The sequence below is a fragment of the Silurus meridionalis genome, chromosome 18, assembly GCF_014805685.1.
Source record: "Silurus meridionalis isolate SWU-2019-XX chromosome 18, ASM1480568v1, whole genome shotgun sequence".
Taxonomy (NCBI): Eukaryota; Metazoa; Chordata; class Actinopteri; order Siluriformes; family Siluridae; genus Silurus; species Silurus meridionalis.
The window spans coordinates 5629902-5654704 of record NC_060901.1 but is presented as its reverse complement, the minus strand read 5'-3'; the positions used below and the strand labels follow the sequence as shown (position 1 = coordinate 5654704).

General features: G+C 35.0%; 1 protein-coding gene across 1 annotated transcript in view; it reads left to right on the top strand.

Moving 5' to 3' along the window:
• Positions 1-22506, top strand: part of etnk1 (ethanolamine kinase 1) — a 28506-nt gene extending 6000 nt beyond the window's left edge. Inside the window, exons 2-8 of the mRNA XM_046872927.1 lie at positions 5977-6236; positions 7816-7956; positions 12127-12269; positions 15463-15546; positions 16726-16895; positions 19781-19854; positions 19951-22506. Coding sequence (XP_046728883.1) covers positions 5977-6236; positions 7816-7956; positions 12127-12269; positions 15463-15546; positions 16726-16895; positions 19781-19854; positions 19951-20023 — 945 coding nt within the window. The 3' untranslated portion in view covers positions 20024-22506. The remainder of the gene's footprint in view (positions 1-5976; positions 6237-7815; positions 7957-12126; positions 12270-15462; positions 15547-16725; positions 16896-19780; positions 19855-19950) is intronic.
• The last annotated feature ends 2297 nt before the right edge of the window (positions 22507-24803 follow it).

The following is a 24803-nucleotide window of genomic DNA, read 5'->3' as shown; positions in this document are numbered from 1 at the left end:
AGTTTGAAGCTGTTGGTGTATAAACGAGGCTCCTCTGCTTCATGTCTTGTTCCGTCTCCTCCAGAGCTGATTGCTAGACAGAGTTCTCTTCAGGGATCAGAGGCTCAGTTTGATATCATGCGATTCTATTGATTGTAGCCCATTTAATTTTCAATGTGTAAGAGGGGTGAAACTGCCAGATTGGCTAAAAAAAAGTCAGAATTGCGAGAAAAATGTCAAACTTTTTTCGTTTTATTTGGTGGAAACGGACTTCTATATGAATCGAATTTGCAGAGATGATTTTTTGTATTCGAATTACTCAGGTTACCCGAGACAGTGCTCAACAACTGCTAAACTAGTGGTGGTATTGGTGTTTTAAGAGGTTATAAATAACACAATTTCTTAACAATTTAAGAAATGCATTATAAGCACTTCTGTAAACTGTAAAGCATTTTCTCTTATAATGTATATAATGGTTCATTTATGATTTATAACTATATATAAGTAAATATAAATGTTTTTGCGCTAGCCTGCATTGTAACTAATACCTAGTTGGTTTATTTTAAAAGATAAAGTAGAAATAGTAACAGTGATCCTGACCAGGTGGCTACTAAGGATGAGCTAGTGAACTCTAATGCACCACACAGATTCACACATTCATTTTAGCGTTAATGATTGTGGTCTTTCTTCGCATTTCTCTTTTTTCTCTTGCTATCTCTCTTTTTCTCACTCTTTTTTTTCTCGCTTAAACACAAAAACTGACTGTGTGTGACCTTTTTGTTGTGTCTTTGCAGTATCCTTGACCTAAAGCACACATTGCTAGTCTCCAAAACGCCAAAAAACCCCATACTTGTGCTGCACGATTCGGGAAAAATTCATGTTGCGATTATTGGGGTCAATATTACAATATGCGATTGCAATATAATAAATAGTATCATGAGTCCATGAGTTGATTGGTTATCAAGAAAATTACACACAGATTAGTGATAATGCTGAAAAGTGTATTTGTAAAACTGTAAAGGTTTTCAAAAAGAATCATTTTAACATTTGCATTAATCTTTTCTCAAAGGTACAGCTGAATTTAATAATAACATACATTTTTATCATAAATAAAATATTTCAAACATTTTATCGAAACATACAAAGAATGCCCTGCCGCTGCGCATTTCAATTATTTACCTGTTTTTCTGCTGAGGTTTAAGATACAGTTTAAGTTTACATACTTGAATTCAGGCAATTTTGCAATCATTATTAAATGTGTTTAACCTTTTTTTAATGGAATGTTGCCCAGGGTTCCAAACAGCCATGTTTACACAGGATGTAACAGACACCGGAAAGAGAGAGAGATATTAGGCAGAGCTGACGATGTGTATGGGAATGTGTGTGGGAATGCGGAGGATGCCAGGTGAAGGCACGCTAATCCGCGAGTGTGCGCGAGTTGAGTTTGGCGTAGAGGAAAGATGTGTGTTACCGCAGTGGGTGTGTCTCGTCATGAGTTCGAGGAAAAGGAAAACAGCGGGGCAAAATAGAATGAAAAGTAAAAGAAAGCTCTGTTTCTTTCTTCCAACCAAAGTTGCCAAATAAGCAACTTTAATTAAACAAATCTTGCACAGTTTCTCTCTCTGCTCAGTGTTGGTGATCTTAAAGCTAAAATATCGCCATATAACGGAGGTAGCTATTTTTTTGGCTAACAGTTCAGTGTCCGAAAAACCGGGAAGTCACGTGACCAGACCCCACACGTGCACTGCCTAAACCGAGACTATCTGGTTATTTTTTTGTTTTGTCAGGAATATCTGCAAACACTTCTCAGAAAGTATTTGTTTTAACACATGCACTTAATTATTTCAATAAATCGCAACATTTGCCGTCATATAATCGCACAAGCTGACATTGCGATTGCGATACGATTAATCGTGCAGAACTAAAACAAACTAATAAAATGAACCCCCCCAAAATAACCAAAAACACTTCTCATATCTGTATCCTGCATGTATCAACTCAAGCCAAGTGCCATTTTTTTTGTCATTTCAACCATATACAGTACAATACACAGTGAAACGAAACGACGTTTCTACAGGGCCAAGGCACTACACAAACAATATAAATTAACACAAGATAACACAAAAGTAACTCGAAAAATAAGCCCTATAAACCAGACATTACATAAAGTGCACATCTGCAAACGTGTGCAAACAACACATTAACACATTGACAATGCACCGATGACCGGTACGTGCGGCTACAAAAAAAAAGGAAAAACTAAACAAAACAATAATAAAACTACTATGTTGAAAATGCAACAAAATAAAAATAAAGTAATCTTTAGACAATTAAGTCAGAGCAATAGAGATTAAATCATTACATTATATCATGATACATTTTTTCATTTCCTAAGTAAAATTTTTAGAACAGAGGTGTAAAAGCCCAGGGGTGAATATGAATTTTTTTTTTTTTGGCAACAAGGAAAAAGGAATAAAAAAAAAGAAAAAGAATTTGCTTGCATGTTGTTTCATGTGGGGGATTATTTATAGCTCACGCTGTATGAGGGCTGTATATAAGCGGTTAGAAATCAAAGGTGCTCAACTAGTGTAGTAGGCATTTTTTATTTCTGGGCTGTTTTATGACACTAATAACTTTGAAACTAGAGATCTGTGCAGGAGGGAAAGAGGTTTCTGCACAGGCTCCATGGAAATGGCCGTAAAATGTTTCGTATTAGCACGCTAATGGAATTAAAAGCATGTTTGTTTGAATAAAAAAACAAAGACATAGATATAAAAATTGCTCCTTGTATTTCAGTCCCTGACTCATGTTGATTTTGTTCACTAATTTGTATTTAGCCGTCTGACAACAATATGTAATAGTTATAGAAATAGATTGCTAGTTTTAATCTAGAATTAGCTGACAGAAAGGTACAGCTGAATTTAATAATAACATACATTTTTATCATAAATAAAATATTTCAAACATTTTATTGAAACATACAAAGAATGCCCTGCCGCTGCGCATTTCAATTATTTACCTGTTTTTCTGCTGAGGTTTAAGATACAGTTTAAGTTTACATACTTGAATTCAGGCAATTTTGCAATCATTATTAAATGTGTTTAACCTTTTTTTAATGGAATGTTGCCCAGGGTTCCAAACAGCCATGTTTACACAGGATGTAACAGACACCGGAAAGAGAGAGAGATATTAGGCAGAGCTGACGATGTGTATGGGAATGTGTGTGGGAATGCGGAGGATGCCAGGTGAAGGCACGCTAATCCGCGAGTGTGCGCGAGTTGAGTTTGGCGTAGAGGAAAGATGTGTGTTACCGCGAGTGGGTGTGTCTCGTCATGAGTTCGAGGAAAAGGAAAACAGCGGGGCAAAATAGAATGAAAAGTAAAAGAAAGCTCTGTTTCTTTCTTCCAACCAAAGTTGCCAAATAAGCAACTTTAATTAAACAAATCTTGCACAGTTTCTCTCTGCTCAGTGTTGGTGATCTTAAAGCTAAAATATCGCCATATAACGGAGGTAGCTATTTTTTTGGCTAACAGTTCAGTGTCCGAAAAACCGGGAAGTCACGTGACCAGACCCCACACGTGCACTGCCTAAACCGAGACTATCTGGTTATTTTTTTGTTTTGTCAGGAATATCTGCAAACACTTCTCAGAAAGTATTTGTTTTAACACATGCACTTAATTATTTCAATAAATCGCAACATTTGCCGTCATATAATCGCACAAGCTGACATTGCGATTGCGATACGATTAATCGTGCAGAACTAAAACAAACTAATAAAATGAACCCCCCCAAAATAACCAAAAACACTTCTCATATCTGTATCCTGCATGTATCAACTCAAGCCAAGTGCCATTTTTTTTGTCATTTCAACCATATACAGTACAATACACAGTGAAACGAAACGACGTTTCTACAGGGCCAAGGCACTACACAAACAATATAAATTAACACAAGATAACACAAAAGTAACTCAAAAATAAGCCCTATAAACCAGACATTACATAAAGTGCACATCTGCAAACGTGTGCAAACAACACATTAACACATTGACAATGCACCGATGACCGGTACGTGCGGCTACAAAAAAAAAAAAGGAAAAAACTAAACAAAACAATAATAAAACTACTATGTTGAAAATGCAACAAAATAAAAATAAAGTAATCTTTAGACAATTAAGTCAGAGCAATAGAGATTAAATCATTACATTATATCATGATACATTTTTTCATTTCCTAAGTAAAATTTTTAGAACAGAGGTGTAAAAGCCCAGGGGTGAATATGAATTTTTTTTTTTTTGGCAACAAGGAAAAAGGAATAAAAAAAAAGAAAAAGAATTTGCTTGCATGTTGTTTCATGTGGGGGATTATTTATAGCTCACGCTGTATGAGGGCTGTATATAAGCGGTTAGAAATCAAAGGTGCTCAACTAGTGTAGTAGGCATTTTTTATTTCTGGGCTGTTTTATGACACTAATAACTTTGAAACTAGAGATCTGTGCAGGAGGGAAAGAGGTTTCTGCACAGGCTCCATGGAAATGGCCGTAAAATGTTTCGTATTAGCACGCTAATGGAATTAAAAGCATGTTTGTTTGAATAAAAAAACAAAGACATAGATATAAAAATTGCTCCTTGTATTTCAGTCCCTGACTCATGTTGATTTTGTTCACTAATTTGTATTTAGCCGTCTGACAACAATATGTAATAGTTATAGAAATAGATTGCTAGTTTTAATCTAGAATTAGCTGACAGAAAACTACAGCCGAACTCTATTAGTCACCACAAAATTTGTCTTTAAAAGTTCTCAAAAAACAAAACAAAAATAGTTTGTTAAAGGAAATGCACAAATATCATTTGCTAAATTGTTTCAGTGAGATGTGTTTGACTAATGGCAATTCATGGCTAATATTATACAACTCCCAAAAATGTTCCAAGTGGATTAATATTTTATAGCATAATAACAACACTGCATTGTAAAAAGTGATTAATGTTACCAAACACATAATCTGTAACATCATATGTTTCTACATATATACACCACCTCCCCCCTCCCACGATCAGTTTTGCCATATTGGTTCTCAGCTACAGTTTTATCTTCAAGATCGGCGACATAAACTGTTGTTCTGTTTCTAGCAAAACTTGATTGATTTTAAAAACAATTATTATTGAAATATGGCTAAACGACATTTTTCTTAACATTAGACAGAATTCCGATTCTGTATTTAGTTCAATTAATACCACATGAAATCATTTTTTTCTTTTGAAAAATGAAACAAGTAAGAAACAGGATTAGTTGCTGATAATTATGGTACTCAGGAACTTGTTAGCATATTATTATCATCCAGCTCTTTGTCAAATATAGAAAAAAACTGTAAGCTTTTGGGCACTTAAAAGAATTAACAGTTGACATGACATGGGAGGAGTTGTTATACAGTAAGACCGTACATCAGCGTGTTGGAAAAGGAAAAGGTGCCTGCAGTGATTTGGGTGGAGAAGCATAGTTGTGGTGTTAGGTATGATCACGGATTGTGACAGAATTTCAGAAAGGTGCGTTCTGAATTTTCAGGCTAACACAGCTTTGGAAATTTACTATTAGCGTATTCTTAAAAATACATGACAGGGTACAAAAATATCAACTAATTATACTCCCGGATGTTTCTTGTTTACACTATAAAAAGCTAATTTTTAAATTGAATGTGCACAGTGTAGACTTTATAGTTTGTAATGAATAAAAACTATTAAAGGTGTTATGATCTCTTAGGAAGAGTATACTAAAATACTTTACTTTATCGTTATATAATTTGATACTAATATACACACAATGGCCAGATGTTTGTCGTTATGTATTACATGATCTTTTTAGCCTCATTCCTCTTATATGTACATGCTGAAACAGGGAATACGCATAGAGGATTGACAATAAAAACAAACCCCACCGAAACCTAAATGCTTGCTTTAGTGTCACATGAATCATCACTTTATTCTTTTCCCTGTTTTGGCAGACTTTCACAGATGGCATCACCAACAAGCTGATTGGCTGCTACGTGGGTGGGGCACTGCAGGACGTAGTGTTGGTGCGCATCTATGGCAACAAAACGGAGCTTTTTGTAGACCGTGACAACGAAGTGAAAAGCTTTCGCGTGCTGCAGGCGCACCGCTGTGCCCCTCGTCTCTACTGCACCTTCAACAATGGCCTCTGCTATGAGTTCCTTCAGGGCGTGGCTCTGGAACCTGAGCATATCCGCAACCCCACTATTTTCAGGTGAGGATCCATGGATGACTTGCGACCGTTTTGCATGTTTGCCACTCAGTTTTTCGGCCTGGCACAAGCCCTGTAACACGATTCTTCTGCCTCGTGACCTTGCCAAGCCCCTCCAGCCTTCCCGTCCTAGGCCTCATACACACGAGGAAATGCCTTATGTCTTGCCAAAGTTGTCTATGGCATCATTCCATCTCATGTCTATTAACAGCCTGCCCTTAAAAAATCTTGCACACGTTAGCTGTACATGTGTAACGTCCACCATGGTAGCACGCACATGCAAGAAACATGGTTGTGTGCCTACGCCCAAGAGCACAGCCAATCAGATGCAAATGTTTAGAACTGTGAATTAAAAAATAGCTATATTTTATATTTATACATTTACTGTATATTATTAATATATTTGTATGAAACATTCCTGTGTAAAAATTATAATTTTATATATATATATATATATATATATATATATATATATATATATATATATATATATATATATATATATGTGTATATGTGTATATATATACACATACACACACTAAATTATATTAATTAATATATATATTAATATGCGTGCGGGGGTACTTTGAAAATTGGTTTCTACTACCGTTGAATGGCAGAACAAATAAAGAAATTAAAAATGAAGCATGGGAAAAGTTGGTCTGGGTAAATCATGTCTTACTAGCCACATATGGCTTGGCATTACTGTCACGTTGCCTCCTGCTTGCATGTATCTCTAAATTGGCTCAGATATTGTTTAGCTTGTTGGCAAGGATTAGCTGTGATGAGCACTATAGACTATTTATGAATAGGGCTTAAATTTCCTCTCAAAAAAAGACCTGTCAGGTTAGCTATTGTTAGCTAGATTGCCACCCTTAATCGAGTCAAGTCATGTCAAGTCGGATTTATTGTCATTTCAACCATATACAGTACAGTACACAGTACACATTCCCATCAGGGCCAAGCTGCTCCATACGACAACCTGAATAAACAAAAAGTAACTAAGCAAGTCTGGGGCACGACAGAAAATACACTTGACATTTAGTGCAAAGAACAACGTAAGACAGTGAGACAGTGAACACAGTGACATTGCAGTCTGTATAATAATAAATACTGTACATGTAATCACAGTTACTGTGTGTTTATTTGTGTGTGTATTTGTGTGTTTTTGTGGCAGTCCATTCATTTTGATTTGAGTAGTAGGTGGTAGTAAAAGTATATTTATTCAATTAAGTTCGCACTAAATAAGACAAACATTAATATAAACTACAAATCCTCTCAGAAATTCTGTCAGCTTAGCTTTTTGTTTTGTTTACTAGCTTAATTTTTGTACAAGATTTATACGTTCTCTAAAAAGAAATCCATTCTGGTAAACTTAATAGCTTATTCGCTGACGGTAAAACTAACAAACATTTTTAATGTCAAATACAAATCCTCTCAGAAATCCTCTCAGGTTAACTAATAAACTTGATGAATGAGTAGCCTTTAGTTATAAATACCACTAAAAATCCTGTTTGATTATGTAATTAGCTGGAAAATAAAATGATGTGCTGATGTGTAGCTTTTTTTATTTTACTTTTAGGCTCATTGCAAGGCAGATGGCAAAATACCATGCCATCCACGCACACAACGGCTGGGTTCCCCAGTCTGATCTTTGGCATAAGATGGGCAAGTACTTCTCTCTCGCCCCCACCTACTTCGAGGATCCAGAAAAGAACCAGAGGTGAGCCTTTAGATGATGTCACGAGCGAAAATATATGTCCATGTGCACACAGGAATGGCTTAAAATGTATAGGTATTTAAGTCAACAACACTGATCGACAAGACAGCTACAGGAAGGAATCTTGTCATGCTTCATACTTACGGGTAAACATGAGGAAGAAGAAAATAAAGTGCTTTTATCAGATGTCTGACAAGAATGTTTGCAGATTCAATTCCAAAAGATAGTTTTGATCTGTTACATGTCATTAAATTTTGTTTGGTAATTACGCATTGTACTGTATGTCGTGTGAAAGGTTTTAATTCTTCACAGCTGCATCAAAGGATTCTAATTATCATGTATGCACTTTTTATCCATTTACAGTTGTGTTTCAGAACATGGAGAAACAAGATTGTTCCTGTCATTACTTATTTTATACCATGGTGTGTCCGAATAGACGGTTGATTAGTTTAAACTACACAAGTAGAAGTTTAAACTACACAGGTTTTGTACAGCACTCGAAATTAAAGCATTACATTCTAAATAACTATAACCGTAGAGTTACAGTTGCACAGAGAGTGAGAGGTATTTCTGAACATTTTCTAATTACCCTGCTGAGCTAAACAAGGTATTTTTACACAGTGTCAACTTTTAACGTTAATCTTTTTTTAATAGTGAATATGGTAATTGTGACGACTTGTAGAAATATAACAAAACAAAAACAAAACAAAAAAAACACAAGATGTTACACAGCTTCATTATGAGTAAAAATTCAACTGGTCAAAAAGTTTTACAAAATATATGTTAAAACTTTAGCCCCGACACTGGAGACTCAGTCTTTAAATGTTACATTTCTTTACACAAAAAAAAAGACCATATTAACAATGAATTTTTTCATTTTTTTGTCGATTTTTACAATTATTTCTATATTAAATGTAACGTAAAAATATCTAGAATCATTTTGAGAAAGTTAGAGTTCACTGCAGAAAGCTGTAAATAAATATAGAGATGCAGGTCTTATTTGTTTAGCTGGTAATCGTTAATAATCTTGACAGCTACACATAACACCCTGATGTGACTAATAACCACTAGGTAAACACTAGACCTTAACTGGATACGCCTGCCACATCCTTGAATGCCTGTAGGACATATAATTCATTATCATGGTTTAATCATGACGTGGATTAGAAGGTGTGTATAGCATTTTCTTAGTCACAGTAAAACAGTTTCTAGTTAAAAGCTGAGCAGGTACAAACTTTAGGGCTTATTAAAAACACATAAACAAACTGATAGTTGTGATTTACTGATTAATAAGAAAAGGTAGTTATTGAATTAGGTCAGTTCTGATGTCTGGTTAATTGGATAACATTTTAAGGGGTTAATAAGCTGCAGTGTCAGTAATGATAGACGTATTACCATATCCAGTTATCAGATTTATCCTGACATTCTTTGTGTATAGTTTTAAGTGGTGTACTGGAGTTTTAATCCACTTACGGTAGTCCAAAGTGTCAAATATATGGCTATAATTGTATATCTACTCAGATTTAAACCTGAAGTGGATGTGGCCTAAAACAGAAGAATTTATTTATTTATTTATTTATTTTACTGAACAGCTTCACATTTTAACATTGGAATACTGTACTATAAGCTATCGCACAAAATACACAAAAAAAGCATACATTTGAACACTAGTAAAGTGTAAAAATGTATGTAGTATCTAGCGCTTTTACAATTTTCCAAAATAGTAAAAAAAGTTTTACCTAAAATGTAGTTAAAAACTTGTGGTCAGTTAGTTGTGTAAATAATAACTGATGACTATTTTAAAAAATTACATTAATCAATGCTAGCAAAAGGCTTTTTGTGTGAAAGTTATGTAAAATGAATGAATTTAGAGGCTGTCAAGCTAAAAGGGGACTATTACATAATCAGACTTCCACCTGTTCATGCAAACTGGATTTTGATCCATGTAAGCAAATGTGACGTGACTGTAATCACATGGGACCAGCCTGGTTTTCATTTGTATAAGGACTTCACTTGTATGCAAATGATATCAGGCTATGTCTTGATGCTGATAAAGTGGTTTTGTCATTGCCTGGATGAAAATGTAATCCAAATCTATTCTAGGTGAATTCAAGGTCAACTACGAGTATACATTGTTAGGCAGCTATAAAGCTTTTGAGGATTTATAACCTTTAAATTTTGGAGAGAAATCTAATTTTCTAAATGATGAAGCTGTGGCGCTGCTCAGACTAACACTATAGACTCATACAATAAAGCTAGCTAGCTAAGTGTATGCATTTCATGTGACTTAAGTAATAACTTAAATAACTTAACTTTAAGATTAGAATAGCTAGTTAGTTAATTTTATGGTGCATATTTTGGCTGAACTTTATGTGTTTGTTAAAGCAAAAACAAGCTAACTATGAAGGCTAGCATAACTGGTTTAGTTTTATGATACTTAGCTATTTGAAAAGATGTAAAAGCTTGATCGTCCATAGTAAACAAATTATTATCGACAAACATGGCGTGGGTTTGAGATAATGTTGTCTCCTGATTTAGTGATTTATTTCTTCTATCATGGCACATTGTTTTATACCACACTGACTCTTCATTAACATATTATTTTTAGAGTATCAGCTCATGCACGCACAGGGAATGTGCTTAGTGAAAAGGATAATAAAAAGAATTTTTTTTTGTTTGTTTAAATAAAAAAACTTAAAACTATATAAAAGTGTTAGGAAATTCATATGATGTGCAATACTAAAGGAAGTAACAAAAACAAAACCCCAATCTAAAGATTTTATTTACATCCAATTTTTATTAATGAACATTTCATTCTTTTTTGCTGTTGGTGGATGCCTTTAAAATTTCAGCACTGAAATGTGTTCACTCATGTATAATCGGATTATTAAACAAGATTCTTGAATTGTTTACCGCATCATTAAGAAAAAAGATTGCGTTTTATTAGGTTGTGTTTATTATGATTTTTTAAGTGATTTCATTGTTCCCTTTTAAGGTATTTAAACTATTTTAAACGCTCTTCACATTCATGCAAATTTCAGGAGGCTTGTTTTAAGGCTCTGCGTAAAGAAATCCATGTGACCTGCACATCTCTATATCCAAACTCGCATGATTCGTATCGCAAAAGCATTTCATATGTAATGAGATCAGATCAAGGCCTGGGTGAGATGATGATGATAAAGACATTTGGACATGTCACGCTATGGGTTTCTGTAATTACGTGATGTTTGCGGAGGAGTTGTTTTTAAAATCGGCTTAGATCCTGTCTAGTTAAGTCAAGTTTATTTCTATAGCGCTTTTTTTTTTCTATAGCGCCTGATGAGCAGCCGCTACTGTGGCGACTGTGGCAAGGAAAAACTCCCTTAGATGTTATGAGGAAGAAACCTTGAGAGGAACCAGACTCAAAAGGGGAACCCATCCTCATTTGGGTGACATCAAGATTGTGATTATGGTCTTTAAACAATACAGAACACTGGAGAGTGAGAACTAACATGAGCACTTGAATGTAAGATTATGAGTAATGTCCTCGCTACAGTCTTACACAGTCCTGTACCTAAGATACAGTGTGGATTGTATATCAGAGGAAAAAATTTGTCCAATTTTGTAAGGAATTAGATTTGGAAAAGTAACTGGACTTTTGTTTAAAATTTATATTTATTACATATATACTTTATGCTGCGTCGATTATTGCGCCACCTGGATACGATAGTCTCAGCGCTGTGACTTATTAATCTCCTGTCTGTCTTCACGTGATATGAAGTCCTTTGGCGCTCAGCCTACTGCGTATTTGCACCGAGCTTACTTTTCCGATCTCCAGGTCGTTTGCATGAGTATAAAAAGCAAGTCAGTGGGACGATAAATGTAGCATGAGCACAACCTCGCCCCGCTGCTGTCTCACAGTGTTCTTATTACCTCATTACAAAGCACCATCATCTCAGTCATTCATTTTTAAACGTGTTTTACATCTGATAATTTGCTTGTGCTGTCAGTGTGTGAATCTTAACCTCGTCACAAGCGATACGGTACCTAGCGATGGCGAATAAACAATTTGACCCGTCGTATGACGCGTTTTTGTTGTACCACACCCCTACTGTAATTCCGGCTTTCAGACTTTCATTAACTAATAAAAGAAAAGCGTGTCATTCTTGACTAACTATTGACTTGTGTGTGCAGGTTGAGAAGCCAGGTGCCTGATGCGATGTGTTTGAGTGAGGAGCTGCTGTGGCTCCAGCAGAACCTCTCCAAGCTCAACTCGCCTGTTGTTCTCTGTCACAACGACCTGCTGTGTAATAACATCATCTACCAACAGGAAGGAGGTGAGCACCTTTACCTCACCGTGATTTCACTAATAAACCTACTGGCTTCCCCACAACACAATGTCCTGCCTGAGGTAGGCCCGGTTTTTACACTTTTCTGCACTTAAAAAAGAGAGAAAATTAATAGAGAGAGAATAAGAAAGGGAGAAAGAAAGAAAGCAAGCAAGCAAAGCCCCTCTTCAAGGCCTTCCTCGACCCATTTTAAATTATGAACCATAGAAGAAAGTTTTTTTTTCCTCTATTGTGTGTGATTTATACAGCAAAAAAAACTGTATGCTCGTGGGAATTAATGTATGCTTATTGGGTATTTAATTCCCCATGTTGTGTGATGCTGTGAATGCTTTTGTGTTCCCTATGAATAACCGAGAAAGAGAGTGCAAGTAGCGTGTTGTGGCTCGACGTGAAAGTCTCTCAGTGGCTGGCATGCGCTTCAAACGTGCATAGCTGCAACATTTGCGGGTGTTTTGTACGGAAGCTGCCGACAACAAAGGGCCCAAAAAAAAAAAAAAGCCACTTCCTTCAGCTAAAATTAACCACATGGTGTTAACACTGTAAAGCTTAATTCTCTCTTGTAGTACTTTTTAAAAACCTGCATAGAGACAGACAGAATTTCAGAGTCTCCCTTCACCTTTTGTGCTATTTCTTATTCAGAATAAGTACCACTGGGTCCACCTGTGCAGAAAAAACGTACCGTTTGTATGAAAAAATAAAGCCGAGGCACTCAAAGCCGAGGTCTGATTGGTGCTCTTGGTGGCGTGGCCAGGTGGGCGGGGTTTCAAAAGGGGGAAGTTCCTCGGTGAATCGAATAATTTTTTTTTAAAGAAAAGAGAAAGAAAGCAGGAAGGGGGAGGGACGCAGAGGCCGCTCTGCAGTGAAGCTGTGTGTGTTCTGTGACAGATGTGAGTTTGCCCCAAATCTCTTCATCTGCTACACAGGCCTATAGCCACTGACTGGAGCTGTTCTGTGTGTCCGGCTAGGATGCCAACGGGCCCGGTAACCACCTCACGTGTCTCTTTTTGTAGACCAACACTTCTGTCTACTCTTAAATCAGAACCTTGTTTTTTTTTTTTTTGAAAACAACACACACAATACATATACACATAGACTATAAGTATAGGAAAGCAAGGTGTCATTTAGATTGCTTGCACACATGCACACACACCCACAAACCTTATGCACACTTTACACACTTCTTATTCTAGTTTAGAGAAACATAACTCTGTGTGTGCACTGTCATGGAGGAGGAGTAAGGCTCAGTGTTCTGAAACGTCTTCGGTCGCCTGACAGTCGCTTCTCCGAGCCACTAGAGGGCGACACTATTCCTGTTCTCCTCTTATCAATTCTTTATATCTTTGTTTATTTCTACTCTTAAAGCATGATGTACGGACATGAAGGGGGAAAAGGTCTCCCGATTTTCATGCTAACCCGTCCTCTTTTTTTGTTGTTATCGCCGCTCCGAAACATTCCAAACAAGGGTGAAAAAATTATCCAAAGGATTGTACTTTAATGTGATACTCAGACTCTGGTGCTGCGACCCACCGTACTAAACCCCCCCTAATTATTATTATTATTTTTATTTAAAATCTAATCCAATAATTAACCAACTAATAATTGATGTAGCTTGGCCACATTATGCCTTTTCATTCCTGTATATATTCTTAATATAAAATAATATCTGACACAATCCACAAAAATACGATCTGGATTGTTTTAAGAATCTATACATGAAATAAGATAAATAATGTATTCATTTAGGCCAAGCAACATCATTAAATATGTGTCCTCAAATCCAAATTTCAGGACAGAAAAGTGGAAATCTTTTCACAATTTACTGCCTGTGCCATCATGTTGTTTTTACATCAGGTATGTTTATGTCCTCATTTGGAAGCTGCCCGAGTTTAATGTCGGAGGACATGTTTTTTTATTAAGTTATTAGTACAGCGGATTGCAGTGTCACTCAAGTAGATCTCCAAGAGAAAGAAATACATTTTGTTATAACCAGATATGGCACTGATCCATTCACCAGGCCCGGTATCTGTCCAGAAATCAATGTTTGATTGGATAGTTGGGGGGGTGGGAAGAATTTGTGTCAATATGAACAAATTGAAAACCAGTTTGATTTAAAAAATAAATGCAAAATTATATATATATAATTTAATTCTAATAAATTATTTTGATCTATTTATATTATTTTTTTTGTATAAACCTGAAATGAATATAAAGTGTTTAAATAGAGTTTTAGAAAGAGAAATAGTTGATTGTATTTTTTTGAATTAATGTTATATTATGATTTATATTTAGATAATATTTTTCAGTTGGAAACAAATCCAAAAATCTTAGTAGTTTTTGAAGAAAGCAAACATCGGGGATGAATCTAACTTTCAGCTGATATTGGAAAAGATAGTGGTGGTAGTGGTATCATGCCATCTCTGATTTCTTTTTTTTATTGAAAAACATTAAGATTTTTTTTTTATATCAATTTTTATTTTATTTTTTTATAAATATAACATCCAATTAAACACACATAAAAGTCAAATGAAACCTTACATGACTGACTTACCAGAAAATATAAAAATCAAAAATACATAAATTTGCTTTTTGAATAAAAATAGATCCTTCAGATCCTTTGTACATTTTCCACCCCTGTTCCTCGAGTTTCTGTGATCACGTGAGAATCACGTCGCTGCCTGCTTCTCTTGGCTCTGAAATGTTTTAAACACACATACACGTGCACATACACGCGCACACACACACACACGCATACACAATCTAAGCAGAAATCATGCGAACACAGCTTCCTCACTTCCTCGGCTCACGGCATTCTCTTTAACCCCGATGCATTTGATGCATTATAAGCATGTCTTATAAGAGCATGTGTGTGAGTGAGTGTGTGTGTGTGTGTGTGTGCGTGTGAGAGAAAGAGAGATGGAGCTCGTATGTGCTCTATGCTCAAACCGCATGTCCTTATCCGCCAAAGCGCCTCGTTAACGTGTAACCGTCTTTTTTTTTCCTTTCTTCTTTTTGCTCTTTCCCAGCACAAAGCCTCACTCCGACTCCACAGTCACAGCTCAGATACAACAGTGTTGATTTGGTTTGTGTATAGATTTGTTATATTCGAGGATTAGGAAGGGTTTTGGACACCCTCTTTCAATGTTCTCTTCTAAACAAACCTTCCTTTGTTTGCCCTCCTCAGGACATGTCAAATTTATTGACTACGAATATGCAGGGTACAATTACCAAGCCTATGACATTGGGAACCACTTCAATGAATTTGCAGGTAAATTACATGTTAATAATAATAATAATATTAATAACAATAATAATAATAGTCAAATGAACATGAGTATAAATGTTTTAATGAAAGAATTTTTGCATTTTTTTCTTCCAGATGTTTTTCATACATAAGATTTTATATTATGGCAAATTAATTTTGAATAAAATGTTTTTAATATTTACATTATATCTAAAAAAAAAAAAAGCTTGGAATATTTATTTATTTACTGTAGGTAAAAACATTTATATATGTTAAGGCTGTCAATCGCTGAAAAATATTTAAGCGCAATTAATCGCACGATTGTCGTGAGTTAACTCGTGAATAATCGTAATTTAATCACACATTATTATCAGTTCTAAATGTACCTTAAATGAATACTTTTCAAGTTTTGAATACTCTAATCAACATGGGCATGAACAAATATGGATGCTTTATGCAAATGTTTCTTATTTGTGAAATCAAACTCAACATAGAGCATGAAGACAAAATAATACTTGCAAATGTTTCAAAGTAATTATGGTGTTTTAAATTACGTAAATCATCAGAACACCAAAAGAAACTTTCGCTTTGTTTCCACACGGACAGGTTTAATTGCCGGATGTGGACGTCATGACTGATTTGAGAATTGGCGCACGAATAAAACAAATGTTTAGTTATTAAAAAACAATTTTCGGTGGAGTTTATTTATTATAATTTTTTATCTGAGTAAAGTTTATCTGAGAAAGTGAATAAATGTGTGTTGTGTTGAAGGTTTTAATTTCCCCTCATATTTATTAAATTTTTATAAAAATAGTCACAGAAATGCGCGCTGCATTAATAAAATTAGTGGCCTTAAAATGGATTTGTGTTGAAAAATGTGTGTGTGTGTGTGTGTGTGTATATGTATATATATATATATATATATATATATATATATATATATATATATATATATATATATAGTTTCAGTTCAATTTGTTGATTTGTGAAATTAATTATTTTTTAATAATTAATAATAATAAAGTGAAACTGTTTTAAAATTAAATCTGTTAATAAAGCTTTTCTTTTGTTGAGTCGCCAAGAAAAAGTTCTAGCCAGGTCACCCGAAAATGTGGATATAATAGCAGTAATAAACAGCTATTTGTGACTTAATTTTAATGTTAATTTAAATGTAAACGGGCGTGACCTGGTTGTGATTGACAGGTCTGAATGAGGTGGATTACAGTCTGTATCCTGAGCGTAGCTTCCAGCTGCAGTGGCTGCGAGCGTACCTGGAGGCCTATAAGGAATATAAAGATCTGGGCACTGAGGTCTCCGAGGTCTCCGAGGCAGAGGTGGAGGTCCTGTATGTCCAGGTGAACCGCTTCGCCCTGGTGAGTGTTTCAGCCACTTTTCCTCCCATGTTAAAAAGAAATGATAATTTATTATAAATGAATGTCATAATTTATGTATAAAACATACAGTGGTATGAATAACATCATTACAGTTATATATGTAAATGTAGCTAATTACGGTAAATTACGGTAGTTTGTGGGCGTGGCCTACCCACCATATATATGGTATATATATATATATATATATATATATATATATATATATATATATATATACCAATCACCTGCTAATCATGTACAGTTCAGATTTTTTATCCGGGGCCATTTCTTTTTTTTCCATGAACGTGGAGCGAATAATAGAAGGAGTTTATTTAGAATTGTTATTATTTTCATTCACAAGAAGAAAAACATATTTATAGACTACACATTTAATAGCATCCTTAATACAATGCCAGATTTCTTGTTTATGTGCCAGATAAAACACAGAATTACCTTTTTTATAAAAAGTTATCCTTATTATTGTGTAACATTGACATAAACATGGGCGTTGACTGTGTGAGGGCAATTAATGTGTCAAAGCCTGAGTATTTAAACTCCATTCAGCACTAATCTTTCCAACCGGTTTTCAAATAAATAATGGCATTTACATCATCCAGCTTGATGTCGCAACACAAGAAGTAACCTTGGAAGCCTGTGGATATTTAAGATGGTCTCTAAAAGCTTTCGACTGGGAATGTTTAATGGCATGAGAGTGTATATAGTGTATATACTTTCTATACTTTTCTTTTTTTTTTTTTTTTAATTGAAGTACAGTTCAGACGTTTTTGCTCTCTACTCTTTTGAAACCATGTTATTATTTTCTTTCCCCAAAAAAACATGATTTCTCTCCAGTTTGTGGTGCATGAAAGCTCTGTAAAATAGAAATAAAAAACTCTCGACCACAATAAAGTTCCATTAAGCGGGGCTGCTGCTTTATTGTTGATAACGCCTTGACGTGATGGACCTTGAAAAAACAGTGAAAAGAAACACTGCTCAGCTTTAATTAATGACGCTCGTTGCTTTGTTACGGTATTAAATAAATACATTTCGATATTTTGTGATTTGAGAGAAAAGACAGATGACCAAAAAAAGACGTAAGGGTAAACTAAAACAGATGCCGTGCTTATTAGAGTGAAAGGCGTAGCTGTAAAATATGGTTAATAAACCTTTTGAAGGCTGTGGTGAACTCTGGCTCGGGGCCTTGCACCACTAAATCATCGTTCCCATGATAGATAAATAATGGCGAATTAAAATCTTATCATGAGACGCATGATTTTTTTGTCTCGCCTCTAACCTGCATGTCAATGAGCCAACTCAAACACAACTGGCATATCGGGTTTTTAAAATGTCATCACTCACAGGAAATCAAGCTGGGTATGAACAATAGCACTTATTTGTAGCAGAGGTGTAGGTTTTAGTACTTCTAACACTTCTAATCCTAATTAATGATTCTAATGCATCAAAGTCTTTAAATCGACAGTGTTTTACACCTGGATCGTGCTACGTGATGAATTTTTGACCTGAAAATCTGTCATTTTTAAGTATCAGCTCCCCCTTTTCAACACACTTGATAAAAACTTGCTTTCTTTGCCATCGGTTCCAATAAGGACTTTTTTTACGAGGCTTTCGCAATCCTACCAAAACAAAAAAAAATCTTTTTCGATCCAATCAATGCAAACTATTTAATGCCGCATTAATATTTCGAAAACAATGAGCTCTTTCTCTCCGTTGGAGCTCGTGAACAACTCGGGCAGGAATCCGAGCCGTGAAAATAAGCAGCACACTGAAATAATTCTCCGAAAAGTACGGGCTATGGATACTTGTTTAAAGTCGTAAGAAAGCAAGAAAGAAATGCGCTCGGTTTCTGTTAGCGATATAACATTGCATTACTTCCAAGGAACTTTCAACCCAAAAAAACATTGTGGTCTGTGCCGTTTTTTTGTTTTAGGTTTTAGTACTGTATCGAGTGACCTCTTGTAATGCAGGTGGTTCGGAAATAAAGGATTTTTTTCAGCAATAGTTTTGAGCAAAAACGTGTTCACGCAGAAAACGCTCTAGCTTTGTTCTATGAAACATTTCTACGAATGTGTTCACATACGCAGTGTTTAGTGTGTTTGAACGGAACCCTGGGGTGTTCTCCACCTCGCGGCAGTTCTATAGGAAGTCGCGTTTAAAAGAGGTTTAATCATTTACAAAAGTTTCCCCAACAGTAATTTTTATATATATACGTATGTTGAATCAATGACAAAGCACCTTCTGGGCACAGCTGATTTATATTTAACCACACCAACAAATCTCCTTATAAGGCTTAAACTTATATAGAGACAAAAATATATACATAGAATTTAAATATATAATAAATGATCAAATTGTGGTTTCCATAGACATCCACTAACACTTAGGAATTTTCCACAAGATGCCATTAACTTTGTCTTAGTTTTTATTTGCTATAATTAATAAATTCCCAACATTTTAAACGAAATAAAATGGAAATTATTAAGTGATTTAAACACAATTATTATCCCTACTAACCTAATAATCCCTATTATAATTATTATTTAACGAGTATTAAAAAGTGATTTGACTCAAATCAAAACAGTTTTCTGGAGACCTGAGCAGCTACCCTGAGCACAGAGCTGTAGCACTGAAGAACATTTTGAGACGTACACTGCATGTGGTGCACAATGTTCTAACTAGTTAAAGTTATAATATTTTAAATGATCTCATTGATTAATGAAAGACGCTGCCTCCATAAACCAAACATGGCAACCTGAGTGAAGGGTGTTGAAAGAAGTAATAGTGAAGTAGGCCATTAAAAGATATACATTTATATATACGTTTATAAAATACTAATTTCACAGTATATTCTTATACTCTCTTTCTAGGCATCTCATTTCTTCTGGGGTCTGTGGGCATTGATCCAGGCTCAGTACTCCACCATTGACTTTGACTTTTTGGGGTAAATCTGCAACTCCTGACTAATCATGTCACCATTCTGATTAAAATCTGTAACGTTTACTAACGTGTTCTTTTTTCTTTTCTTTTTTCTGCACAGATATGCCGTTCTTCGCTTTAACCAGTACTTTAAGATGAAACCTGAAGTCACGGCGCTGAACTTTCCAGAATAGTGCCTCTAACTGGGTGGTTGTGCTCCCCCTGGTGGATGTGGGCAACACTAGCAGAGCTCTTCGTTCTGTGGGTTTAAAGCTGAACCTACCAGGTTGAATGCTAGAAAACAAAACAAAACAAAACAAAAACCATGAGGAAAAAACCATCTTTCTCTGTTCAGCACCTCCTTTTTAGTTTGTTTGTTATGTCAAGAGCCATCTCAAAGTGTCGTCGATGTTCTCATAGAAACCTGGGATGGTGTCCCTAGATGTTCTGCACACCCTGGTTGAACCATTGCAGTAAAAGGGGATTAGGACCAAGAAAACAAAACGAAACAAATAAACAAAGATGTATATTATATATATATAATCTATATATCTATATCAAGGCCTCTATCCTTCATCACTGATAGAGTGGTCCAAATTGTGTATATTTGCTGTATATGTGGTAACCTCCCAGACTCAGTAGTGCATTTGTCATTCCTGGTTGTTTACAGTGAAAACGAGTGAATACAGGTTTACTGGTTCCATCTGCTAGCTGTTAGAGTTTTCAAATTCAGGCTGGAGATTTTCTAGCTGCTTTATGATCTGCAATTGGGGGACCAAAGGAACCTCACGTTGAGCTCATGCTTGCTATGTTTTTTTTTTTTTTTTTTTTCTCCTCTTGTCACTGTGAGACACTTTACTGCATTTTCATTATCTGGTTAAAAAAGGTGCTTAGTGATAGTTTATCACTAAGGTATACTATCAGTACTACTATATTAGAGTAGTATATTAGTATATTTTTTAAATATGAGAGCAAGTAGCGGTCACCCTACACCAAAGTGCTGAGGTTCTTCCTTTTGTACAGAGTGCACAACCTTAAAAAAAAAAAAAAATTTCTTTTTATATAAATAAGAAAAGGTTTGTTTGAATGGTTGTTGTCGTGGCCTTGAAGTGATGCCTTAAATAAGGACTGCTGATGGACAGACCATGATGCTAATCCAGCTCTCTTCAATTGGTCTTAAGTGTATTAAAACTGAGTTTTGACTTGGACTTGTGAGACCAGACTTGCACTAAAAAAAAGCTTTTTTTCCCCCACCTCAAAAGCCCTATTCGGACAGGATTGTTTATTATCTGTTTGCCCACTTTCATCTAAACCTCTATAAATCACATGATCCAATATTGAAAAAATTCACTAAACTCTATATAATCTCAATTTCCTGCAGTGCAAGTTTCAGTGTCCAGATTTTCTTTAAAAAAAGAAATCAGTTTCACGTCTAATTCACTCACATAAAAAAAAAAAAAACGGTGAGCTTCCAACAGCTCCACACCCACGAATTGTATAAAAAAATATTACAAAATATTACAATTGTGGTATTGTGCCAAGTGTGCATTAATCAATATTGTGTTTCGCAGTTTTTTTTTTCCTGCTAATCTGCATCCTGTTAAGAAAAGTGTGTAAAAGCTGTGTGTAAATGTTTTCACAGGACAGAGATTGAACACTAATTTCATACATGTGCATATGTTGAAACATTTCCAAGCTAATTGACATTTAACCATGGCCACAAAACTCCATGAAAGGTAAAGCTCACAAACATATATATATATATATATATATATATATATATATATATATATATATATATATATATATATATATATATAAATGGTGACTAAACTGTGAAAGAGCATATCTTAAATGTGGAGTACATTTAATCTTCTTGTAATGCAGCTCAGCCACTGCAGTGCTTCCACTTGCCAAAGATATACACTAATTGTCCCTGCTGTTGTAAACATGATGGGTCACAAAATTTTTAATTAATAAATATGAAGTAAATAAGTCATTTAAACGCAACCATGTAATGTTATAGACAACTAACCTTGACTGAATAGGGCTTTAAAAACCTCAGTTGCGTCTCACATCTGTCTCTTTCATATTTATCAGCTTGTTTGAAACTGTAACAAACTGGCCGTGTTGTACATAATAGATACTGTGAAAAACCAGGTCTCTAGATTTGATGCTGTTAATAATTTATCCTTTCTCCTCTTCTCGCTCACCCAGTATAACATTTCTGAGTAGTCCAGACACCGGGATGTGTGTCGTGATTCACCAAATCACTGCTGAACCTTACGCTTCGAAGAAAATCAAAAATTACATTGTTTTGAAACAGTTCGTTTTCTGTCTGCCTTCGTTAGCAGGGCTGTTTCTTTTCAAACTGATGAAGTTTTTACTCTTGGACGTGTGATTGTACAGAAAATAATTCAGCGCAAGTGTCCAGTAGCACTTGAAAAATTGTATGTGAATATTTGTACATCTTTAAAACAGTTGCAATATCTTTACTTTGTGAGTTACTGTACATAAGCGAGATTTACTTTTCTTTATTTCCGGTTTGTTTTCTAAAAATGAACTGATTAAAACTGTTATTTTTTGGGGGGGAAGGGGAAAATAAAAAGATGGGATGTAGAGATAACGTTTAGAATCTGTATTACTTTATTTGAATGCTAATAAAACTATCAAAACATCCTAGCATCATGTGCTGTGTTTTCTTTAAACAACGCTTAGCTCGTCACTGCACTGCTAGCGGGATCTCTGAAAGCATTTTTTACACTGTGTACACAAATACCCAAAGTAAAATTAAATACATTGTGTGCATAATTTCAATCAGTGAGCTTGGAGGAAATTTATGCTTGAAGATATTGTTAAATATGCGAAAAATACAATAATTGAAGCATGGCACAGTTTGATTGCATATAACAGGTCTACATTTCATTTTACATCAATTAATTTTTTGTCGTATTTCAGACTATAGGTCTTCCTAACGATTTAAGTTTCGCTTGTACTTGTCGCAGTGTATGTCACTTTGCCTCTATGAACTTTAAGAAATGTGTGCCAATAAATAAATGTTAATAAATGATTACATTCTATATATACATTGTATATACATATATATATATATATATATATATATATATATATATAGTATATACAAATATATTTTTGCCGGTAACGCGTTACTTTTGACAGTAACTAATACTGTACCGCGTTACTTTTAAAAATAAAGTAACTTCGTTACCGTTACCGTATGGTGCGTTACTCGTTACTTTTTTAAAAGAATGAATTTCGAATGTGTAGACTACAGTCTAACGTGTACAGCAGCGACGCATTGTAGGATTGGTAGATTACCGGATTACCCTCTGTAAACACGAAGGAGACGCACTGTGGGTGTGTCTCCGTTTATTTAGGTCTGTGCAGCAGTAATGGCGAGTCGAGGTGAGAGAAAGACGAGTTTCTGCTCATATATGCTCATTATTTCACTTTAGTTGAGTATAAAGACAAAAACTTTTAGTCAAATGTAAGCTGTGTCTTTCTGGTTCGAAGCTCGTATCTACTGCGATAAACTGCAACTCCAATCTGTTGAAGCTCCTCCAGGACCTCCATGCTAGAAGCTAGAAGCTAACCCGGAGTTCTGTTCTACATTGTTGATAGTTATAATACTTCAGCTGTGAAAGGAACATTTTTAAGAGCTCAACACAACAGCAGAAGCCACTTTAGTTTTTGATTGTGAATATATTATTCAGCTTGTTTTGTTCTTTATTTCAGAAATCCTTGTGATATATTCAGTTTGTGCTGCTCTGACTTTAATAAAATAGTGTTTAAAAATTACTTTGTGTTTAGGTCAGTTTTGTGTTTGTATACACCATAACGCATAAAAGGGCATTAATGGGAACAATAAAGAACGTTCTTTAAAAAAGTAACTAAAAAGTTACTTTTAACAGTAACGCATTACTTTTTGGTGTAAATAATCAACAAAGTAACTAAGTTACTTTTTGAATGAAGTAACGAGTAACTGTAACTAGTTACTATTTTTTAGTAATGAGCACAACACTGTATATATATATATATATATATATATATATATATATATATATATATATATATATATATACATACATACACACACACACTCCTGAAGATGTGATCACTTCAGAATCAAACTGAAGTGTAACTCTACAGCTTATTTTATTGTATCTACTAAATTATTAAATGTTTGAAACACTGAGAACAAGATATCTACACAAGGACAAGGGAATGTCTAAAATGTTTGTCTTTGGACATCTGGTTAATACCCATGGGGAACATTGCTTTTTTTTAACTCCATAATTCAAAACACTGTTGCTTTTATAACAAAAATACACAGGTTAGGATTAAGTTAGTATTATGTTTAGGTGTAGCACAGCATTATTTTGCTGTATTAATATTTGCTTCAACTGAAGGTCATAGCAAGGATAGTAACAAACGTTTGTGTGTGTGTGTGTGTGTGTGTGTGTGTGTGTGTGTGTGTGTGTGTGTGTTTAAATGAATGTATGAATGTGTAGCTCTCAAAATATGAAAATATTTGCACTTTCCAACCTTTCAAGATGATGACATTTTTGTGTAGGTGTGAAAGAGTTTTACAGGATGGTGTACACACAGCGTCTCAAAGCATAGATTATATACATAAAAACATCATTTACAGGCTGATGAATAATGAATAATGGTAAGGGGAAACTCAACCTTGGTACTGGTTAAAATGCATCCTTCTTAACTTTGACCCTGGAAACACTTTTGTATGTATCTATCTATTGAATAAGATCTCAAATTAAATCCAAATCAAATTTTATTTGTCCCATACACATACATACAGAGTACGACATGCAGTGAAATGCTTTATACGACTGTCCGGCAGGAGGGAATAGGATGGGGAGAACCGACAGGACCAAGACAATTCCTGTGTGATGTCAACACCTAGGTACCGGAAACTGTCCACTCTCTCCACTG